The 24,526-nt window shown below is 39.3% G+C and overlaps 1 protein-coding gene across 3 annotated transcripts in view; it reads right to left on the minus strand.

Moving 5' to 3' along the window:
• RBKS (ribokinase) overlaps positions 1-24,526 on the minus strand; it is a 114,564-nt gene that overhangs the window by 65,839 nt on the left and 24,199 nt on the right. For all 3 annotated transcript variants that reach the window (XM_053587210.1, XM_053587208.1, XM_053587209.1), the window contains one exon: positions 14,729-14,861. In XM_053587210.1, coding sequence (XP_053443185.1) covers positions 14,729-14,740 — 12 coding nt within the window. In that variant the 5' untranslated portion in view covers positions 14,741-14,861. The remainder of the gene's footprint in view (positions 1-14,728; positions 14,862-24,526) is intronic.

The following is a 24,526-nucleotide window of genomic DNA, read 5'->3' on the forward strand; positions in this document are numbered from 1 at the left end:
AGCTAATTAAAATTCTTTACATTTTGCCTTAAATGTTTCCACCTGAGCCAGGCTGTAGGTCAGGACTGGTGTGAATCCTCTCTGGCAGGTTGGAAATCAATAATTATCAACCTGGGCTGCACAGTAGCATCTCGGAAGGAGCTTACATGTATAAAAATCTGGATTCACTAGAATATACCCTAGACCAGTTAAATTAAACTCTCTGCAGGTGGGACTGCAGCAGGCTCCTCATGTGATCACCTTTGGCCCAGATTAAGGAGCACTGAGTTATGGGAGTAAGAATTGGGAGAGTGTCTGTAAAGGCTGTATGTTTGGAGGAAATGAAGATGGGAGAGCACAGTGATAGTTTGTGCTATGTTGGTAAGTCAAGTCGGAGAGAAATGTGTCCCTCAGAGTCTGCTGAGGGTGACGGGCCCATAAGCCTCCAACATTGGAATCAACAGATCGTGAAGCTGGAAGCATTTCCTTGGCTTGTGTTTGCTGAACCCATTCTCAGTTTGAAGTGGCCCAGGTTTGCTTCTTTTGCTTCTCTCTTTCTTTCTTTTTTTTTTTTTTTGTAGAGACAGAGTCTCACTTTATAGCCCTTGGTAGAGTGCCGTGGCATCACACAGCTCACAGCAACCTCCAGCTCCTGGGCTTAAGCGATTCTCTTGCCTCAGCCTCCCGAGTAGCTGGGACTACAGGCGCCCGCCACAGCACCCGGCTATTTTTTTTTGTTGTTGTTGCAGTTTGGCCGGGGCTGGGTTTGAACCCGCCACCCTCAGCATATGGGGCCGGTGCCCTACTCACTGAGCCACAGGCGCCACCCTGCTTCTCTCTTTCTAAAACTCATTTGGCAAAAATAATTTCTCTGTTTTTCTTTTTTTTTTTCTTGCAATTTTGGCCGAGGCTGGGCTTGAACTCACCACCCCTGGTATATGGGGCCGGTGCCCTACTCCTTGAGTCCCAGGTGCTGCCCCAGATTTCTCTGTTTTTCAAAGTGGTCAGTAGAAAGGGATGTTAACCTGATCTTGTCACTTGACCGTCTGTGAGTATAACATGTTCATATCTATTTCCTTGCCTTCGCTTTTGATAACTTAGAAGTTCTGTCCCCTCTCTACCTAACCAAACCTCAGGTGTTTTTCAAGCATCAACTTAAGATCTATCTGCCTTCTTCTGGTCCTTGATGATCGTCTCATCTCCAGAATTCCTACAGCATGCCTAATGGATATCTGAATCAGTATTATATTGTGTGCAATTTCGTATTTGTTAGTCTAGTCTTTTTCTTTTTTTTTTTTGAGACACAGTCTCACTTTGTTACCCTTGGTAGAGTGCTGTAGTGTCATAGCTCATAGCAATCCAAAAACTCTTGGGCTCAAGTATCCCCTGGCCTCAGCCTCCCAAGTAGCTGGGCCTACAGGCACCTGCCACAACACCCAGCCATTTTTAGAGATGAGGTCTCGCTATTGCTCAGACTTGCGTCGAACCTGAGCTCAGTTTACCCGCCGTGGCCTCCCAGAGTGCTAGGATTACAGGTGTGAGCCACCGTACCCAGCCTTAGTCTAGTCTTCTTAAAAGCTTATTGGAGGCACTAGCTTGGAATATATTTATCCCTTCCCAAGTCCTAGACATTAAAGGTGTTCCATGAGGACTGGATCGTCTTAGTTGCCACTCTTTCCATTCATTTTCCTTGGAAGAAACATGACTATAAGTATTCAAACAATTGTAGTTGTGGCTGAAGAATGGCTCTATATGAGGTCTTATTTCTAGAAACCATCTTGAAAGCACTTTCATAATCTTTTGACTACAGCAGTGAAATATTTTTGAGCAGAAAGATTCTTGGAAATCTGCATATTTGAGGTAGCCTGTCAGTGTGAGCCTGTTCCAGGTGGAAGCAGCCATGTGAAGAAGAGCAGTGATGGACAACCACCGTACTTAAGCCAAGGCAACACACAGAACCAAGATGCCCTTCAGAAAATCCCAGGCTTAGCTCTGGCCTGAATATTGTAGAGCAGTGGCACCCAATAAAACTTTCTGCAATGATAAAATTTTCTCTATCTGTGGTGTCCAACAAACACAGAAAATGTTCTCTATCTGTCCTACCCAACACAGACACTTAAGTGCCACCTGTATGATTGAGGAATTCAGTGTTTTAATTCTTTTTTTTTTTTTTTTGAGACAGTCTCAAGCTGTGGCCCTGGGTAGAGTGCTGTGGCATCACAACTCACAGCAACCTTAAACTCTCGGCTTAAGTGATTCTTTTGCCTCAAACTCCCAAGTAGCTGGGACTACAGGTGCCCACCACAACGCCTGGCTATTTTTTTGTTGCAGTTCTCATTGTTGTTTAGCTGGCCAGGGCCGGGTTCAAACCATCCAGCCTGGGTGTATGTGAGTGGTGCCCCACTGAGCTTATTTCTAGAAACCGGGTGCCGCCCAAGCTTCTATATTTCAAAACAATTGAGGATGATTGTTTAGGCTCCTTGGAATCCTTGAATGGCAGACCATCTAGTAATTCTACCCTTCAACATATATAGTATATTTGAGGTAAATAAAACACAAGAGGACTAAGATATCTTACCCAAGATTACATGAAATTTAATATTCTGGTGAAAGAGTTATCACCTACATTAATTAATACAGGCTACTGATTTTCAAAGCATTAGATTAGATTACATGAAATGTGATTAATGCTAAAACTAAGATGTATATAATGTAATCTTTGTGATTCAAGATATTTTGTGACTTTTCAGTGCCCAAGGGTTATAATGAACAGTTGGTTGAGAAAGCGATGTTGAATTTTTAGCCATACCACAAAAGCCAGCAGTTGCTTTTTAAAATAAATCCTTCATATTAACTTGTAATTTGTCATTTGTGGCTTTATAATAAAAGATAACTGGAATTTTATATAGTTTATTTAAGCTTGTTGGTGTTTAAAATCCAAGATACTAAGGTGTTTACCTTAATAATGGCCTTTGATATGCAAAGTTAATGCTATGGTAACCATTATCAGGCTTGGTTATCTGAGACTAGGGCATATTTTTTGGTAATCTGTCTCATTTCTACAATATTTTCCTATATAAAATGTATACTTTATTAATATTTGTTTGGTTACAGAGTCAAATGTTTTGACATATGGCCAGGCATTCAAATCAACATAGCCAACTCTTTTAACAGAGATCAGGAGAGGACAGATTTCACTTCATTATACATTACCTGTAAAGACCTGGTGACTAACTTTTTTTTTTTTTTTTTTTTGAGACAGCATTTCATTACGTTGCCCTTGGTAGAGTGCCATGGCATCACAGATCACAGCAACCTCAAACGCTTGGGTTCAAGAGATTCTCTTGCCTCAGCCTCCCAAGTAGGTGGGACTACAGGTGCCTGCCACAACACCCGGCTGTTTTTTGTTGCAGAGTATGTGGCTGGCGCTGTAACCACTGTGTTACGGGTGCCGAGCCCTGGTGACTAATTTTTGATTGTTGGAAATCTCAGTGCATGATCACTAAACTCTTCCACAGTAATTTAGCCCAGAAACTACCTTTTTGGGTACTCTGACACACTGCCTTTCAAGCTATCTGTGGTGAATGCCTGTTTTTGTTTTTCCTGTTCTTGCTTTAATTCATCATGGACTAAATAATTTTGTAAAATACAGCAATAATGAAATGGGAACAAAAAAGAGTTATGCAAAATATAAGGCCTAATTTATTATTACTATTAGTTTTGGACCTCCAAGAATTATTTATTTTTTGCATTTCAGAATATTGCAGGAGTACACATGGTTTTGATACATGGCTTGAGTCAGGACTATAAATATGCCCATCACCCAAAGAGTGTTCATTGTACCCATCAGGTGGGTTTTTGACCTTCCCCTCCCCTGCACACTCTGCCTGATTTCCAATGACTTTTACTTTCCTCTGTGCACTTTTATGCTAATAAGTTAATACCAATTTATTAGTGAATCCATGCGGTGTTTGTTTTTCAATTCTTGAGATACTTCCCTTAGGATAACAGTCTCGGTTCCTTTCAAGTTTTTACAAAAGGTATTATTAATTCATCTTTTTTATGGCTAACTAGTACTCCATGGCATACATATACCACATCTTGTTAATCCACTCATAAATTGATGGGCACATCTTTACAGTTGTGAATTGTGCTGCAAATAACATTCAAGTGCACATGCCTTTTTGATAAAATGATGTCTTTTCCTTTGGGTAGATACCTAGTAGTGGGATGCTGGATCAAGTGGTAGGTCTACTTGTAGTTTTCTGAGAATCTGCATACTGTTTTTCACAGGGTTGATACTAATTTGCAGTCCCACCAACAGTGCAGAAATGTTGCTTTCTCCCTCTATCCTGGCCAGCATCTATTGTTTTTGGACATTTTAATAAAAGCCATTCTAACAGGAGTAAGGTGATACGTTATGATTTTTAATTTGCATTTTCCTGATGATTAATGACATTGGTTGAGCATTCTTCTAAAATTCTTATGGTTGCATTCCTTACTTTTTTTTTTATCCATTATGAATTTTTGTGTGGTGAGAGACAGGGTCCTGTTTCATTCTTCTGCAAGTGGCTATCCAATTTTCTCAGCACCATTTATCGAACAGGTCTTCTTTTCCCCAGTGAGCATTGTTGTCTGCTTGGTCAACGATCAGTTGGTTGCTGATAGATGGTTTTACATCTGGGTTCTCTATTCTCTTCTATTGGTCTAGGTCTCTATGTTTGGACCAATACCATACTGTTTTGGTTACTAAAATCTTGTAGTATAGTTTTAAGTCTGGTAATGTGATGCTTCCAGTGTTGCTCTTTTTGCTTAGGATTGCTTTGGCTATTTTGGCTATTTTCTGATTACAAAGCATAGAAATTTCTAGATCTGTGAAATATGCCATTGGTATTTTGATGGGGATTTCATTGAATCTGTAAACCACTTCATGTAGTGTGTACATTTTATTTTATTTTGAGACAGAGTTTCACTTTATTGCCCTTGGTAGAGTGCAGTGACCTCACAGCTCACAGTAACCTCCAGCTCTTGGGCTTAGGGGATTCTCTTGCCTCAGCCTTTGGAGTAGCTGGGACCACAGGTGCCAACCACAACACCTGGCTATTTTTTGTTGCAGTTTGGCTAGGGCTGGGTTCAAACCCACCACCCTCAGTATATGGGGCCAGCGCCCTACTCACTGAGCCACAGGTGCTGCTCAGTGTGTACATTTAACAATGTTGAGTATTTGTTTGTGTCATCTGCAATTTCTTTCCCCAGTATTTCATAATTCTCCTTGTAGAGATAGTCCACCTCCTTGGTTAAGAATATTCCTAGGAATTTTACTTTCTCTGTAGCTATTGTGAATGATCTTGAGTCTTTGACTCTCAGCTTGACTGTTATTGTAAATATAAGTACTATTGATTTGTGTGCACTAATTTTATATTTTTGTTTGGATTTTGCTGAATTTATTTTCCAGGATTCTCTTAATGAAGTCTTTGGGATTTTCTAGATAAAAAATCATATTATCAGCAGAAAGTGGTAGTTTGACCTCTTCTTCCCTGATTTCAATACCCTTTATTTCTTCCTCTTGCCTGATTGCCCTAAGACTTACAGCACTAGATTGCATGGAAATGGTGATAGTGGGCACCCTTCTCTTATTCCAGTTCTTACTGGGAATGCTTTCAACTTTTCCCTGTGAAGTATGAAGTTGGCTGTGGGTTTGTCATTATATAGCTTTTATAATTTTGAGATATGTTCCTTCTATGCCTAGTTGTTGAGGATTTTTATCAAGAAAGGGTCCTGGATTTTGCTGAATGCCTTTTCTGCATCTGAGATGATCATATGGTCTTTGTTTTGGCTTCTGTTTATGTGGTGAATCACCTTTGTTGATTCACTTATGTTGAACCATCCCTGCAACCCTGAGATGAAGCCACTTGGTCTTGGTGGATTATTTTGCTGATGTATTGGTTGAATTTGGTTTGCAAATATTTTATTGAGGATTTCTGCATCTATATTCATAAGGGATATTGGTCTGTAGTTTTCTTTTTGCCTGGCTTTGGTATCAAGGTTATGCTGGCTTTGTAGAATGAGTTGGGGAGGATTCCCTCCTTCTTATTGTTATGGAATAATTTCTGCAGTATGGGTACCCATTCTTTCTTTCTTTTTCTTTTCTTTTCTTTTTTTTTTTTTTTGAGAGAGTCTCACTATGTTGCTCTTGGTAGAGTGCCATGGCGTCACAGCTCACAGCAACCTCAAACTCTTGGGCTTAAATGATTCTCTTGTCTCAGCCTCCCAAGTAGCTGGGACTACAGGCTCCCGCCACAATGCCTAGCTAAGGGTACCCATTCTTGCTTGTAGGTCTGGTAGAATTTGGCTGTAAATCCATCTGGTGCAGGGATTTTTCTTTTTTTTTGAGACACAGTCTTGGTAGAGTGCCGTTGCATCACAGCTCACAGCAATGTCAAACTCTGGCACTTAAGTGATTCCCTTGCCTTGGTTCCCAAGTAGCTGGGACTAGAGATGCCTGCCACAATGCCTGGCTATTTTTTTTTGTTGTTGTTGTTGTAGTTATTGTTGTTTGGGAGGCCCAGCCTGGGTTTAAACTCATCAGCCCTGGTGTATGTGGCTGGTACCCTAGCCGCTGAGCTATAGGCACTGAGCCCAGGGATTTTTTTTTGTTTGTTAGAAGACATTTTATTAGTGCTTCAATCTCACTGTTCATTATTGGTCTGTTCACGAATTCTATTTCTTCCTCGTTGAATCTTGGAAAGTTGTGTGTTTCAAGGAATTTTTCCATTTCTTCTGTTTTCCAGTTTATGTGTGTAGAGATTTTCATAGTATTCCCTTGCATGATGTTTTACATGATTTGTATGGTATGAATTCAGTTTTTTTATTTTTTTACTTTTGTGAGACAGAGTCTCACTTTATAGACCCTGGTAGAGTGTCATGATCTCATAGCTCACTGCAACCTCAGACTCCTGGGCTCAAGCAATTCTCTTGCCTCAGCGTCCTGAGGTGCCCACCACAACACCTGGCTGTTTATTTTAGAGATGGGGGTTTTGCTCTTGCTCAGGCTGGTCTCAAACTCGTGAGAGCTCAGGCTATCCATCCTCCTTGTGCTAGGATTACAGGGGTGATTTCAGCTTTTAAAAATTTGTTTAGACATGTTTTATGGCCTAACATACCAGTCATGGAGAATGTCCCATGTGCTGATGAGAAGAATGTATATTTAGTAGTTTGGGGATAGAATGTTCTGTAAATATCTGTTAGGCCCTATTTTGTCTAGGGTCCCATTTATTTTCTGCTTTGATAATCTGTCCAGCTGCCAGTGGGGTACTGAAGTTCCTGGCAATTACAATGCTGTTACTTATTTCCTTGCTTAGCTCTAGCAGAATTTATGTATCTGGGAGCTCCTGTGTTAGGTCTATATGTATTTAGCATTGCTATGTCTTCTTGTTGAACTGCTCCTTTAACCATTAAATAATGACCATCTTAGTCTTTACCATTGTTGATTTAAAGTCAATTTTGTCTGATATAAGAATGGCTATACCTGTTCTCTTTTGGTTTCTATTTTTTTCATGCTTCTTCTTTGAGCCTGCTTGTGACCTTGTATTTCAGATGTGTCTCCTGGAGACAGCAGATAGTTGTGTTGTGTTTTTTTCATTCATCCAACCTATGTCTTTTGAGTAGTTCATTTAAACCATAAATGTTGAGAGAGAGAATGCGTGTGGCATGCTGTTCTGTTTATCGTATTGGATAGTATGCTGTTGTTTTGTTTTTCTTCTTGTGCTATTGTTTTATAGGAGTTGTGAGAGCTAGCTATTTTGGGTGATTTTATGCTGGTGGGTATCTATTACGCTCATTTGTGTATAATGCAGATCTGAGTATTTCCTGCAGGGAAGTTCTGGTCATGACAAATTCCCTCAGTGTTTGCTTGTTTGGAAAGGACTTAATATCTCTATCAATTATGCAACTTAGTATTGCAGGATACAAAATTATAGGCTGGTGGGTGTTCTGCTTAATAAGATTGAAGATGGGGCCCCTCTCCCTTTCGGCTTATAAGATTTCTGCTCAGAAGTTTCCTGTTAGCCTGATAGCTTAACCCTTGTAGGTCAATTGCTGCTTACACCTAGCTGCATGTTGAACTTTCTCTTTCATTTTGACTTTGGCCAGGTTGATTAATACGTGTCTTGGAGATGTCCTATTTGCTATGAACTTTCCCGGTGTTTGATGACCATCTTGTATCTCAATATTTGGTGATACCAGGCAAGTTTTCCTCAGTAATTCCCTGGAATAGATTTGCCATGCTGTTAGCTCTTGTTTCTTCTCCCCCAGGGATACAAATTATGATTATAGGTATATAAATACCTATAATTTGTATGTTCGCTTTGCACAGTCCCGTATTTCTCTGAGCAATTGTTCTGAATTTTTTCTTTTCTGCATGTTTGAATGACGGGTTAGCTTGAAAGACTCAACTTTAAGCTCTGATATTCTTTCTTCTCCTTGGTTTAATCTGTTGCTGAAGCTTTCTATTGTGTTTTGAAATTTCCTACGTGACTCTTCATTTTTGTCTATTATATCTTTCCTTATGTTGTCTAGCTCTTTCATTAGTTTCCTAAAATATTTCTGGGCTTCTTTCTGTTGATTTTCAACTTTCTCTTCAATTCCATTCATCTTATTTGCCATGATATTCTGAATTCCACTTTTCTTATTTTGACGATTTCCTTTTAGTTAGAGTTTATTACCATAGCTCCACTGTGGTACCTTGAGGGTGTTGATCTGTTGTGATTTTTCATGTTGCCAGGGTTTGTTTGCTGGTTTCTTCTCATGTGCAACCACTTTTCTTGACTCAGAGCTAATACCCTGTTTCCCCAAAAATAAGACAGTGTCTTATTTTAGGGTGTGCTCCCAAAGATGCGCTAGGTCTTATTTTCAGAGGACATCTTATCTTTCCTATAAGTAGGTCTTATTTTCGGAGGATGTCTTATTTTCGGGGAAACAGGGTAGGTTTGCAGGGCACCTGTTGTTTGCTGGGACCTTTTCTGCTTGATTACATAAGGGGAGGTCCCTGGATTGTCCCCTTTTCCCCCCATTATGTAATGTTGATGTGGTGGAGGAGGGGCATATGCACTACAAGCCTGTAATGCAGATGTGCTGATTTGTTCACCTGTGACTGCCTCTGTTCAATCCTGTGCTTGATGTTGTTTGGTTAGGTTGTTCCCTAGATAATTACAGGACTTTGGAATTGGGAGCTGGGTGAGACCTTCTTCACTGACGCTGGTGGTGTGGGGGTTTGCTCTACCCAGGTTCTTCCCACAAAGGTGACAGTAGCAGTTCGGTGAGACTATCTAGTCAGTGGTCATGGGTTCCCACGCTATGGATATTTGCTCAAACCAGGTCACTGTGTAGTAGCAGCTGGAGGCTGTGCGGGAGAGTCTAGCATGGTGTTGGACTTTAGAGCAGTTCTTCCAGCTCTGTGGCATTGGTGGAGGCTCCAGTCTTGGTGACTAGGTGGAGTGCTGGAGTCTTGTGGGTGGTGTCCCGGGCCTGGTGGGAGCTTTGGAGGAGCAGAGGTGGAGCCTCAGGCCCCAGAAGCCAGGACTGGGGAGGAATCCAAAGCTAAGCTTCTGAGCAGGGTCTCGGAGTCAGAAGCAGGGCTGTGCAGGTAGCAGGGCTGATCTGAGGTAGAGGGTAGGGTCAGGGCTAAGCACATAGGAGGTAGTTGGGGCCTGTAGGTCGGAGTCAGGATCAAGTCAGTAGGAGGCTGTTCTGCAGGCTGGGTATCATGAAGATGACAAGTCTCAGGGATGGAGGCTGGTTCCAGCAGATGGGGGACTACAGAGTTCTCCCCACACCCTAGGACCTGCCAAAGCAGTCACACTAAACCTCCCAGGTCAGAGTCTTCTGTATTCCAGTTAATTCTTATGCTTAGATCCAATTGTGCTGTAGGGGAGGAGCTCTTAGCTTGCAGTCACAGGATACAGCTCAGGGGAGCCTCCATTTGCCATCTCCCCAGAACTCCCCAGCCCAGTTCTAACCTGGCACAGTGCACCTGAGCTCAGGATGGCTTTAGCTGCTGCCCAATCCCCACCCTGTCGGACTCTGCACCGACACCAGCAGGTCCCAGGTCTGTGGTGGTGGAGGGAGATCTTGCACAGTGCCTGTGGGGTGAGAGTGGCACCTCCGTGCTCTATCTTCCTATTCTTCTTTGTCCATACTTTCATCTTGTTAAATATCACCTGCCACCTTGTCTTCTACACTGAGTATCCTGTTGCTTCTCTGCGAGTTCATAATGTTACTTCAGAGAAGAGCAACCCCTATGTAGGCAACTGCCTACAATTTTCACCTCCTTCCTTAAGAGAGGCATGCTGGCAGTTTGCTTCTAGTTCCACCTTTTTTTGGAGGGTTATTATTACTATTCAACAGCTATACATTCTGTCAAATTGCTATAAATGATTTAACTGCTTACTCTCTCTATTCCTGTACTATCTGAACCAGTTTGCAGCCTGGCACTGGCTGAGGACTAGACTTTGAGTAGCACTGCCCTAATGTACTGCTGCTGTCACAGAACTTTTATGTCTGTCCATTATGACAGGAAAACGGATGTCTTCCTGTATTAAAGAGTTGTCTCAATTATGTTTGAAGGAAGCAAGATCAGGTAATTTCTTGAAGGTCTTCCCTATTTTCTGATTCCTGCTGTGGGTCCCTTGTGTCTGTGCCTGCTGATGGCTTCTGGGCTCATACTAGGCAACTCAATGCACTTTGGAAAGTTCACCTTAATGTGGTCCTCCTGAACTGCCAATTTCTGATGTTTAAATAACCTCTTCCCCTCTTTAAACATTTGGCTTCAATGGACTAGAGGAGGAGGAAAAGTCTGGTGAAGTCCTATGAAAGATGTCCTAATAAGCTTTTGGCCCTGGGAAGAAGACTTTAATTTTCTACAGTATCTTTCTGAATTTTCAATCTCATATTTCTGTAGGCTACTGGACTGTAGCTTGGCTAACAACTCAGTTAAATACTGACTACATAACTCTTATCTACCAGAAGTATTTCATTATATGTATCACTCTACAAATACTGATAAAACTCTAGCTTAATGTTCTTCATCACAATATCTTGACAAATATTTTCCCATATAAGAGGTTTTGCTTGTGCCACCAATTAATCTTACTTCATAAGAGCTTGAATTCTAGTATGGGGTAGGGTAATAGTAGACAAAAGAATGTTGCTAGCAAAACTTTAGGAAAATTTTTACCTATTTTTCTTTTGTTCTATTTGTTCATTTTATATTGATTAATATTATGATTTTGGTTACTACCTGGAATTTGTCATCTTAAAAAACTATATGGCAAGTTGGGCTAATATGCTTAATAGAAATATACTTCATAATGGAAAAATATTATATATTGATAATGATAACTTCTATTATCAAAAGATACATTACTTTTCAGAAGTCTAAGAATATTATGCAATTTGCATAAGCTTTTAAGTAAATCTCTCTAAAGGTCCAAGGTTATCTAAGCAAAGTTACGCTGGATAGGTTTTAGCTGAAGTCACGTTTTCTTATCTACGGTACAGACTAAACCCAGGCTAAATTCCACTGTGAGGCTAAACTTTAGATGACTAAATCAGGGCACAGTATAAGTGCAGAATTTTCAAAATTGTACAGATGTTAACATAAACCATCACACACAGACCAGAATAAAACAAATCGCACTTTTGCTTTAATCAACCTCCTAACTGGAGCATTTCCCAAAATGTAGCCTCCTGCTTTCTATTCCTCCCGTATCCACTTGTATGGTTTCATGAGCCATTTCCCAAGTTCAATTCCACAATTCAAATATTTCTATTCTGCATTTCTCTCTGCCTCAAATTCAACAGACCTAAAATTAAAACCAATCTCAAAATCTTAGGGTTGGATAAGATCCAAGGGACATCCAATTCTTACTTTGATGACTACTTGAATAGCTTCCAATAGGGAGAGGTTCTCTAATCTCTCCTTTAACATCTCCAGCTCTAGGGAACGCTCATCTTACCAGGGCAGACATTTTGGGACCTACCTTCCAACACCAATTCTGTGTTCAGATTTTCCTGGCCAGAAAATTACATCATTCCTTTTCCAGTTCCCAGGTCCTCTTAAGGCAGACAGTACCATCTGATTACTCCCCAAACGCTTCATATCTAATCAAGTATGGGATGGACTGTGCCTAAAATTTTTAATCAGCCCCCTTTCATAGCCCTGTAATTCCTGGAATATAATTAATTGTTGATTAGTTACATTGATATTTTAAATCTATCCAGAGCTCAACCTTTAGCAAATATGGTTTGTTTTTTTTTTTTACTTTGAATCCTATGTTTCATGTGATATTTTTGACTGGAAGCCACGAGAATTATATGACATTAATCACAAGTTAGAAATAAAGCTACAGTTCATTAGCAGATGAGGTGATAATTATATAGTTTATACATCATTTAAAGACTTCTATGGAGAGAAAAGTGCTAAATGCAATGAAAAATGACATTTCAGAGAAATTTTGGTAAACTCTATACAGTTCATAGGAGAAGGCTCATTCTTTTAAGTTGCTCATATTTTTCTTATCGTCTACTTTGCAGGCTTGATCTAGCTTTCTCTAAAAAGACACCCCTAAACCCCATAATCTGCCATGTTATACTAGCACTATAAAGCTAGCTTTAAAATTTCATAAAAAATGCAAAATTTGAACCTTTAGCAGCCAATTTTATTTTCAAATTATTTCAATAGGATGGATAAAATTGGGTCCACTGTATGTTACATGTCATTTCTCTGTGTATCTGAAAACAGAACTATGCCCAAAGATATGTTATGTGTACGTATAGTTCTTTAAAGCCCAGATTCCTTTCTGACCTAAGATACAACATTAGAAGAAAATCACTTAGAGGTGAGTAAATCACCAGTTCCTACACTATATTTTGAAAAGCTGTATAGCTGCAGTGAAAGCTGCTAAAAAGAGGATGACTCCTGCTATTGTTTAGAAGATGGCCTCCAGAAACCCACTGGGGTAGGCTAATTCCCCTCCCTTCTCCCATTCCAGTTATAAACTCATTACATTAGGGAATGCAGCATTAAGTTATTTGAGGACTTCTACTCAGAGCATTCAATGAAGTAGAAACTAATATAAAGGACAAAGAAGAATAACTGTTTCCTAAATTAGATCATTAAAAAACAATGAATTTCCACAAGAATTAAAAATAGGTACTCAAACAAGTACATGTACATGTATGTTCATACCAGCACTATTCTAAACAGCCAAAAGGTGGAAAGAGCCCAACTGTTCATCCGTCCATTCATCAACAATAAACAAATCGTGGTATATCCATGCAATGGAATATTATTCAGCAATAAGTAGGAATGAAATACTGATAGATGCTACAGGGTAGATCAATCTCAAAAATGGCATGCTGAGTGAAAGAAGCTAAACACACAGTGTCTCATAACATATGTTCCACTTATATGAAATGTCCAGAATAGATAAATCCAGACAGATAGGTGGCTGGTAGGGCCTGGGGGGAGAGGGAAATGGAGAGTAACTGTTTATAGGGTAAGGGGTTTCACACAGGAATGAAGGTAGTGTTCGGGAACTGGATAGAAGTGATGGTTGTAGAACACTGAATGTATTAAATGTCACTGAATTGTTTACTTTAAAATGGGTAAAAAGCCAAGTGCACTGGCTTACTCCTGTAATACTAGTACTTTGGGAGGCCGAGGCAGGTGGATTGCTTGAGCTCAGGAGTTTAAGACCAGCCTAAGCAAGAATGTGACTCATCTCTATGAAAAATAGAAAAAACAAGCCAGGTGTGGTGGGGGCCCAAACTACCTGGGAGGCTGAGGCAAGAGGATTGCTTAAGCCCAGGAATCTGAGGTTGTTGTGAGCTATGATGATACCCCTCTACCCAGGGCAACTGAGTGAAACTCTGTCTCAAAAAATAAATAAAATAGACTCTCTGGCAGTGTCCATAGCTCAGTGGGTAGGGCGCTGGCCACATACACCTAGGCTGGAGGGTTTGAACTGGCCTAGGCCTGCTAAAACAATGATGACTGCAACAAAAAAATAGCCAGGTGTTATGGTGGGCATCAGTAGTCCTAGCTACTTGGGAGGCTGAGGCAAGAGAATCACTTAAGCCCAAGAGTCTGAGGTTGCTGTGAGCTGTGATGCAACAGCACTCAACTCAGGACGACAGCTTGAGTCTCTGTCTGAAAAAAAAAAAAAAAAATAGTGGGGCCTTGGTGTGTGTCACACTTTATGGGGGCAAGACATGATTGCAAGAGGGACTTTACCTAACAATTGCAATCAGTGTTGCAATTGCAACCTGGCTTATTGTACCCTCAATGAATCCCCAACAATAAAAAAAAAATAGACTCTGTCTCAAAAAAAAAAGTGTGTTTAAAAAAAAAAAAAATCTTTTTTTTTTTTTTTGGACAAGGTTTTGCTCTGTTGACCAGGCTGAGTACAGTGGTATCATAGTTCACTGCAGCCTCAAACTCCTGGGCTCAGGTGATCCTTCTGCCTCAGCCTCCCAAGTAGCTGAGACTATAGGCATATACCACCATGCTTGGCTTAGTTTATTTATTTATTTTGGTAGAGATGGGGAACCCCTGATCTCAAGTGATTCTCCTGCCTTGGCCTCCCAAAGTGCTGGGATTACAGGTGGATCCAACCATACCCAGACTGAATTCAAGCTTTGAAACCAGATTTTTGCTTCTTGAATCCTCTCTGCTATACTTTACACTTACCTTGCACACCATGGATGTCTTTGCTCCAAGTCTAGTAGCTTGGACACACTGGTTGGCACCTTTCCCTCCAAAACCAATAAAAAACTTATGTCCATGGATGGTTTCTCCAGTTTTTGGTAAACGAGAAGTAAGACTATTTTAATAAAAAGAGAAGAAAAAAAGCACATTGGTAAGTGAATTGATTCAATTTCTTTACAAGAGAGGAAAGGTTATATGATGTCCTAATTAGTCCTAACAGTTAGAACTATTAGCAGAAGCAGAGATGATTTAAGATGATGTTCTTAAGATGACGTTCAGTAGTTTGTATCATTGAGACTATATCTTCTTGACAGAGGCCTCCCCCCTTTCCCACCACTATTATACCTCAGATGTCAGTTCCTAGTGTCTGCGCTGCATCAGGGTTATTCATGGGCAACTTTGTTTCATATTTCCCTTCCCAATGCCCAGCACAGAGCTTTATTCCTAGTGGGATTTCATAAATTGGATGAAGTTAACTTGTGTTTCTGTACAGGTTTCTCAGGTCACTTTAACTACAAGTAGAGCGTGTACCAGGATTATGATATTCCAGCACAAGACCTAAAGAGAAGAGGGAAGTTGCATTTCTAGGTACTAAAAGATCTTATTTGTTTACCTGGGGGTGGGTGGGAGTAGGGTATTTAGAAGGCAGGATCAGGTTTCAGTTCTAGTACATCCTGCATACCACATCAGTTAATGTGCTCACTCGAAAAGAATAGCAATTTAAAAAAAATGCATCCTAAACAGCTACATTGAGTTTTTAATTTTTATGACAGAAAATTTCAAACATGTAAAAGTAGAGAAAGTAGTATATTGACTTCCCTTCTTCCCATTAACTCAACACCAAGATTCAATAATTATCACTTCATAGCTGCTTTTGTTTCAGTCTATACCATCACTGACTTCTTCAAGAACTAAGGACTTTTACTATAATGTTATTGCCTAATGATGATAGTATTAAATGAGTCAAAATCGGTAAAAGGTTTGCTGTAGTGTACGAAGTTCATATTAGAAAAGATGGAAGATGTGAAGAAATAAAATCTTTAAAGGATGGAAGGAGATGGCTGACTTGAAAGTGGAAGAGGAGCTCTGAGCATTAGAGGCAAGTGAAGAAGATGGGCTCCAGTGGCATTGGCTGGGTGGCCACAAAGAAGAGAGCCGAAGACCAAAGGAGGCAGATGGAAAGAGGGTAAGTGTGACCAAAAAAGTTAATTAGCTTTAGATAGGAATGAAAGGCCAAGAGATCAAGGTCTGAGACCTACCCTGCTTTAGCAGATTAGAGATTCATATTAATTTCCCACATCGACTGTGATCTATCTGAAACTGCTGTCTTACTATATCAGAGTAACTGAACAATGCCAGTTTCTACAGGTCACAATCAGCTTGTTAGCAATGGTATAACATAGAACTGATGCCAAAAACACATGACTGTTTCAATAAATACTAAACTTAACCTGTGAACCTCCTTTATGTAGTTCTCAAAGTGTCAATAAATTGGGCTGAAAATACTCCATTCCCTAGCAGTGCCCTGTCAAATATGGTTGAGATTCAAAAGACACTCATCAATAATTTGAAAACATCCCACTCCTCCCCTTTTAAATTCTATTTTTACCTTGGATTCTAAATGCATTTATAGTACTGATGAAAAAAAAATACATGTAGAAGGTTCACTTCTGAAAAAGGTACTCAATCAAGAGAAAAATGGTTTTAATGTAATGTTATTATCCTGTCATTTAATTTAGCAATGACAGTGATGATGAGATTTTGATTTGCATCAGAAATCTTAAACATTTTAGGATTCTGTTATGAGCAGGCAATGATGAGTAATCTGTGTGATTGGGTAACTATATGAATTCTTGGCTTACTGAGGCTGCTACAAACAACACTCAAAACCTTAAAAAGAAAAAATATCCAATGTGGCTAAAAACAGCCCAAATAACTTAATTAGTAAGACTGTCACTAAAGAAACTTATAACTTCCACTATATCTATCCTTAGATCTGGGTCACAATTTGCTGCCTTGAATCAAATGTATTTTTTATTAATGACTGAAGATTATTGGGATGTATATGTATGTGGAGGAGGGTTAAAATCAAGGGGACAGTATATACGTGATGTGGGAGCAGATGGCTGGGATTTAAACTCATTTCTCACAATTTAATTAACACAAGCACTGTATTAATTCAGTGATGATTGAAATTCTTCACTCCTTTAGTATTTTACTATTTTGTTTTCTCTTCCTTCTGTTATCTTTCCCCTACTCTTGGCTCTTTCTTTCCTCAATTGTAGACTTGCCCTGCATGAGGACAGGGACCAAGTCTGTCACATTCTCCATTTTAGGCAAAGTGCCTCCCACTTAACTTGAGGTTCACAGATAGTTGTTGACTGATGGGATCTTTGTAACAGTTTGTATCTTTTCTATGTCAAAGAGACAGGGATGACTGGTCAGTTGTGTGGCAATAACAACTCCATGTTTTACCGGATTTTGTCCACTGCACTCCTAATATTAGCAACATTCCTCTTCCATAAGCAAGAACTGTAACTATAAGTCATATTGTCATTCCTTTATTCATATACGGATCCAATAAATATTAACTCAGGGGTTTCTGATGTACTTTCTGTAGGGCATAATCAACTTATTGCTAATGACATAAACTAAAGCTAACCCTGATGCAAAAAAAAAAACAAACATGTTGCAGGATAGGCGATTAGTATGGTTTGATTAGCGTCTTTTGAAAGGAAAAAGATATCTGATGTTCCCATATGATATGTATACGTGTGGAAAGTGAAATGTTAAATGGCAGGTATGCATGGAGAAGGGTGGGGAGTAAATGTTTCTTTTACTTTATATGTATATGGACATAAGTATATGCAACAAAAATATCAAAGTGTATTAAGGATTACCACTTAAAACTACTTCAGATTCATTTGGCTTCCATGTCTCATTTTGTAGCCATCAGTTCTTTGTGGGCACCAGCTGAATTCTTAACAGGCACAGCCTAAAGGAGTCCCAATGCCACTCTCTTCCTACTCCATGGCTTTTTGTTTCTTTTTTATTCATTTTTCTTTCTTTCTTTTTAGACAGTCTTACATTTTTGCCCTCATTAGGTGCTGTGGCATCATAGCTCACAGCAACCTTAAACTCTTGGGCTCAAGTGATTTTCTTGATTCAGCCTCCCAAGGAGCTGGTACTACAGGTGCCTGCCACAATGCCTGGCTAGTTTTTTTTTTTTTTTTTTTTTGAGGCAGTGTCTTGCTCTTGAACCTGTGAGCTCAGGCAGTCCACTTGCCTTGGCCTCTCAGAGTTCTAGGATTATAGGCCTCTTTGCTATGTTTCTTTGGGCTGTCCTGAAGGACTGAGCAGCCACTTGGCTGCTCGAGTGGCCAACTTGAAAAGGTTACATATCTTTGCATAGGCTCTTCCTTCTTTCCTGTCCCTTGCTCTTGCTTCCTGAATTATAGTGCTGAACAGAGTATCGTGCTTAATAGAGTATTAAGCCTTTGTCTTGTATTCTGCTGTTAAGCCCAGACTGAGATAACTTATTGCTTGTTTATTTATTAATTATTATTATTATTATTTTTTGCAGTTTTTGGCCGGGGCTGGATTTGAACCCGCCACCTCTGGTACATGGGGCTGGTGCCCTACTCCTTTGAGCCACAGGTGCCGCCCTGTTTATTTTTTTAAAGCAAACAAACTGAAGATGGAGAATGGTGTGGTGAGAGAAAGTAGAAAGTAACAAACAGTAAATCCTAATTTACTTTTAATTAGAAATTCCTTTATTTTTTTCCTTATTTATATCATGAAATTATGTTTAGGTTCAAGGAAGAACCTGCATAGAGTACCATCCCCTGGATGAAAGCAATGCTCTGATTCCCCTTAATTCAAGCATGAGGATTAGCAGCATGCCAAAGACAGACAAATTAAAGTGCTCAAAGGAAAAAAAAATCAGGAAGCAATACTAGTAAATATGCACTGTTGCTACCGTTTCAGAGCTAAAAGTGTAAATTTTTAAATAAGGGGGGAAACCCAAACAGAAAGAAGTATATTTTAATTTAAAACAAATTCATAGCTTTAAAAATTTCACAACATTTTAAAGTTGGACAGAAGGGGAACAGTGATAAATGTTCATAGGTGGCCCAGTCTTCCCTGCCATGAAAGGTCACATGGTGAGAGCCTGGGAGTGCCAGGCAGGAGGTCTGAGCAACTTACTGATGGTATTATCTTTGACAGCTTTCCCCTCTTTGAACCAGCTTCTCTTGCAAAACAGGTTTAATAATACTTGTCAACTCCTTAAATGCCTGGGTTTTGTGCTCAGAGTTAATTCACTGACAGGTGTTACCAGAACAATTTATCAATTGCTTTTAACTTCTTGACAATGGTGTGGTTTTTACAGATTCTCAGAGATTATTCAAACCAAAGGAAAGAATGACCTGTTGATATGGGGATGAGCAGTCTTTTGGCCAAAGAGGTCATAGTAGTACTGGCTTCAACCAAAGTCAAGGAAAATGGTACTTTTTGGTTTTTGCATCATTCCTTTCTTCTGACTGCAAGCTTTTAACAACAGAAGACTCTATAACGGGAGATTGTACTATTAGTTATTACTCAATTAAAATTCAGTTACACTAATTTATTATTCTTACTGCCTGTATTCTTCAACCATATCTGCTCTTCTCAGCATCTGTGTATGTCACATTTAAAAGGTTGGGAGTAATTTTAAAATCAAGTTAGTGACATCTATTTCTACCTTTGTAAAAACCTCCCACTTAAAAATTCATTCTATGGTCCCTAGCCCTGAATTTGCAGACATATGATTTATTTAAAGCAATGGAACATGAATGATGCTTTTAACAGTTCTTAGCTGATTTTGATTTTTAACCCATTTATTTTCCTAGTTAAAAGTCTGTGGCTAAAATGTCATCTTGTTTGAAAATGCAGCTAACTTTTGAATTTATGAACAATACTCTAGCCAGAAGTGGCTAGCCTTTCAGCATGATAGACCCCTGACCTCAGCTTATTTAAAATTTACCTATGTATGAAAAAGTGACTAGGCAACGGGAGAGACAATAAAGAAGAATACCTTATGGTCTTCTCCCCATTATAGCCTTACCACGGTTACTTCAATCACATCTCTGCTTATATGTTACCTCCTCAGAGAGACTTCCCAGGCTACCTTACAGAGATATCTCTTTTTTTGTTTGTTAGTGTTTTGAGACAGAGTCTCAAGCTGTCACACTGGGTAGAGTGCTGTGGCATCACAGCTCACAGCAACCTCCAACTCTTGGGCTTAAGCAATTCTCTTGCCTCAGCCTCCCAAGTAGCTGGGACTACAGGTGCCCCCCACAACGCCCAGCTATTTTTTGGTTGTAGTTGTCATTATTGTTTGGCAGGCCCGGGCTGGATTTGAACCCACCAGCTCTGGTGTGTGTAGCTGGCACCTTAGCTGTCTGAGCTACAGGCGCCACGCCCTATATACCACTTTAAATAAAAATATAATTTACTTTACAATAGTACATATTCTTCCACTCCCCCCCTTTCTGACCTATGTGCTAACACTGTCATATACATAAGTTGATCCACCCCACTGTATACAGGAACTGCAACTGGTCAACATATGGAGGTGGTCAACATAAGGAACGAGGCCTACTGTACTGATATGTACATGTGGTACACATCTGGGGTATGAAATTAGGTTAACTTGAGGAAGTGGTCAATGTAGGGAGGTGGTTAATGTAGGGAGGTAGTCAACTATGAAGGTTCTACTGTATTTACTTCTACATGATACTTCCATAACCAAGAGGAAAAATAGTCAAAATAGACTATATCTTTGCATGTCTAGTGATCTTTAATCGGATGCTGAGTATTGCAGTGTTACACTGTTAAATGTCTTAATTTTGTTGTGTATTTAAAGGGGTTTTGAAGTTTGTTTTCCCAGGCAGTTAAATTCATGAGGATTAGCCTGATCCCTTTTAAGGATTGTTCTTGAGATTTGCTAGGGTGGGTACAGAGTAGCCTTTACTATAGGGCAAGTTTATCTCTTCTACTAAGTTATGGTCCTTCTGGGATGTACAGGATGCTCCAGAGCAGTGGTTCTCAACCTGTGGGTTGCAACCCCTTTGGACTGTATTAAAGGTTTGTGGCATTAGGAAGGTTGAGAACCACTGCTCCAGAGGATCAACAGTGTCTCTGTTAAATAGAACGCAACACCTTCCATTCCTATGTAATTTCTGGGAAATTCTCTGCTTATAGGTCTCTAGTAGTTGCTTTGTGGAGTTTCTCTCAATGTGTGGCCATTTAGTACTTAGCAATAGACTCCAGAGGACTCCTCTGTAGATTTCTGGGGCTTTCCCTGATTAGTTTCTTCTTGTCCAACACACTTTCCCACAAATTCTAGCCTCCTTAGCCTCCCTAAGGTATGAACTCAGTTCATTGATTATTACTTTCCTTGAGTTCCTTCTCTCTGTGTCAGAGTTACGCTTTATTATTATGCTTTATTTCCTTTCTCTTCTGGATAACACTCCATTGCTACCTGTTGTCCAGTATTTGAAATGGCTCTTTCATATGTTTTGTCCCATTTTCTAGTTGTTATGCTGGGAAGGTAAGTCTAGTACTAGTTACTACAACAAAGGCAGAAGTAAATATTTTTGAATAAATGTTCTATACCTCAAAAGAACCTTACATAGAAAGTTGAGATGACAGAAGTCTAGCTACGTTAATAAATAATACAATGGGGTGAGATCAGGGCAAAAGTGCTGTGCGTGATGATAGCCCAAGGGGAAAAGTAAACCAGTTGTTAAATTTCTAAACTGGAACAGTGATTACATGATAAGAGTCCCTATAATCATAGCCCAGGGATATGGTCAGAATAATGGGGACAAAAAGGGTACAATCTTTTTATTCTTACTGTGTGGCATGGAGGACTGACTATACAAGGTGCTGGAAGAGAAATATGGCTCAAGATATTGAAAATATATTTAAAATACTACCTAATATCAACAAATATTTTTAGATAACCATATATATGTAAATGATGTGTGTGTGTATATGTCAGAACTGTCTTATGAGGTTTGATGATTAAGTTCATGACCTTGCCACCATGTGTTTACTTTGGCAGCACTGAAATTATAACTCAGCAAGGTTTCATAACCTTGGTATATCAGGGTCTCACAGTTGTGTTTGTGTCAATGTGTGGCAGTGTCTTGATAAGTGATGTTTATTGTTGTGGCATGTTTTTGTGTATTGTATGATGACTGCTCTGATGGTTATCCAGAACAAGAATTCCAAAATTGCTTTGAAGGGTGGAGTAGCTGCTGGAGTCAGTGCATAGCTTCCCAAGGGGAATACTTTGAATGTGACCGTAGTGATATTCAGCAGTGAGGTACGTAGCACTTCTTCTAGGATGAGTTTGCAAACCTAATTATACACACACACACATATATATACACACTTCAATAGCATTTGGGATTAGCCCTGAAGAAATAATAGAGGTTGGATAGGGAGGTAAGGAATGAGCTGATTTTGGCATTAGAAGCTGCAAAGGAGAGGCCTGGCAAAAGGTATGTATGGGGTATTAGAAAGTGGGGACTGGACAACTATAAGATAGCTAAAAGCATGTGTAAGGGAGCTGGATAGTGAGGAAATCAGAATGCAGAAAACAGCAGAAAGTGAATTGGTGAGGCAAAAGCAGTTGTCAAACTTCCTGATGAATAACTTTTAAATTTTTTGAAGACAATAAAGATTTCCAAAACAATATAAATGACAGCAACAAATAGCTATAAAACCAGCATTTTATTTTATATTTTGCCAATTAATTATAGTAAAATTTTAATTCCAAATGACTTCTGTCACCACATTATAATTATCTGGGCTACATCTTCCTGCCAGCTGCTGGTGTAATTTGAAGAAATAAAAACAGATTTTAGTTTTATCCTAAGCAAAATATAATTAGAAGGATAAATCAGCATAAGAAAAAAGAATGTATTCTAGAATCAATTATTAAATTTTAACTTACCTACTATTATGTGTTTTGGTGACCATAGTCCTTTCATATTCCTATCACGAATAATCAAAAACTGATTATATTTGAACTTAACACATATTTTAGATGCGTTAGGGGAAGCATTATCATTTCTGTTTTATGGAGAAAGTGAGAATTCCAAAAAGTATTGGCTTATCAATAATCACATAGATGTTAGGGGGGGTTAAGAATGAATTTACTTCAGGTCTTCCGACTCCATTGCTATTACTCATTAACCATACTATGCTTCTTTCTTTGACAACCAGCATTCTTTGAATTTTGGCTGTAATACTAGATATTAAATAGATAAAGGAAACAAAGAATCATTTATAGAAGAACATAAATAAATTGTATACTAAAAAAGACCCATAGTTAGTTCATCCATTTCCAATACTACTTTTGACTACGGCATTAAGTGATGTTATAGGGAAAAGAACGGTGGCTTCTCCTATAGGCTCATAATAGTGCTCATTCTTAAAGTCATATTTGGGTAAGATTTCAAATATCTTTTTTTTTTTGTTTGTGTGTTTTTTGGCCAGGGCTGGGTTTGAACCCGCCACCTCTGGCATATGGGACCAGTGCCCTACTCCTTGAGCCACAGGCGCCGCCCAGATTTCAAGTATCTTTGCAGATTCTGTTTTCTAAGAGCCGTTTTGCTTGCTTCTCCACTGAGCTAATCAATTTACATCCTTTAAGATTAGATAATCACGTCCTCTGGAAGCCCTAAAGTAACAAGTCCAACAGGGTTAGGTTCCTTGCCTCTGATCTCTGGCAATGTTTCTCTCATGGCACGAACACCCTCCCTTTGTATGTATCATAGTGATAACGTTGTGTGTATATATACCATGTACCCAATAGACATTTACTGAAATAATACATTATTAGTGAGAGAACAATTTCTCCTGTGCTAATCATATGATAAATAACTACATTAAGCATTTTATGACCATCAAGTCACTTAATCATTACATAACCCCACAAGAAAGTTATTGTTTTTATCCCATTTCATAGATGAGGAGAATGAGGATCAGAGAGATTAAAAAACATACTCATGTTCAACCAGTAGAAAATGGCAGAGCCAGGATTTAAAGCAAGATCTGACTCCAAAACTCATTATGCAATACCATCTACAGAGGTGTAAAGCCCCTTGGACCTATTTATATTTCAGGTATTTATGATTTCTTGTGTAATTTCTAGTAGTTTTCAGCAAACTGAACCAAGATGCTGAGATGGAAAGGCCAAAAATGGAGATCCTTTCCTATAGTTCAGAAGGAAATTAGGTCAATAGGTAGAATGTTCTCAAATTTAGCCTTTTCTTCTTAAACCCCTTAGTGTTCTACCTACTCCTTAGGTAAACTACATTCTAGTAGAAGAGTGCGTACAATTTCATGTGAAATATGAATGTAGTTAACCTAAGGTTAATATTCTATGATATTCCAAAAAAGGCATCATGACTTACATATGCTCTACAGCAGGCGTCCTCAAACTTTTTAAACAGAGGGCCAACTCACTGTCCCTCAGACCATTGGAGGGCCGTACTATAGTTTAAAAAGTACAAACAAACTATGAACAAATTCCTATGCACACCGCACATATCTTATTTTGAAGTAAAAAAACAAAACGGGAACAAATACAATCACACTGCTTCATGTGGCCCGCAGGCTGCAGTTTGAGGACCTCTGCTCTACAGCCTTAACAAATTTGAAAAAGTGTTCTAAAAAGCAGGTTTTTCTTAAATAACATATTGAAATGAATCCAAATAAATCAGA

This window comes from Nycticebus coucang, chromosome 4 (genome assembly GCF_027406575.1).
Source record: "Nycticebus coucang isolate mNycCou1 chromosome 4, mNycCou1.pri, whole genome shotgun sequence".
Taxonomy (NCBI): domain Eukaryota; kingdom Metazoa; phylum Chordata; class Mammalia; order Primates; family Lorisidae; genus Nycticebus; species Nycticebus coucang.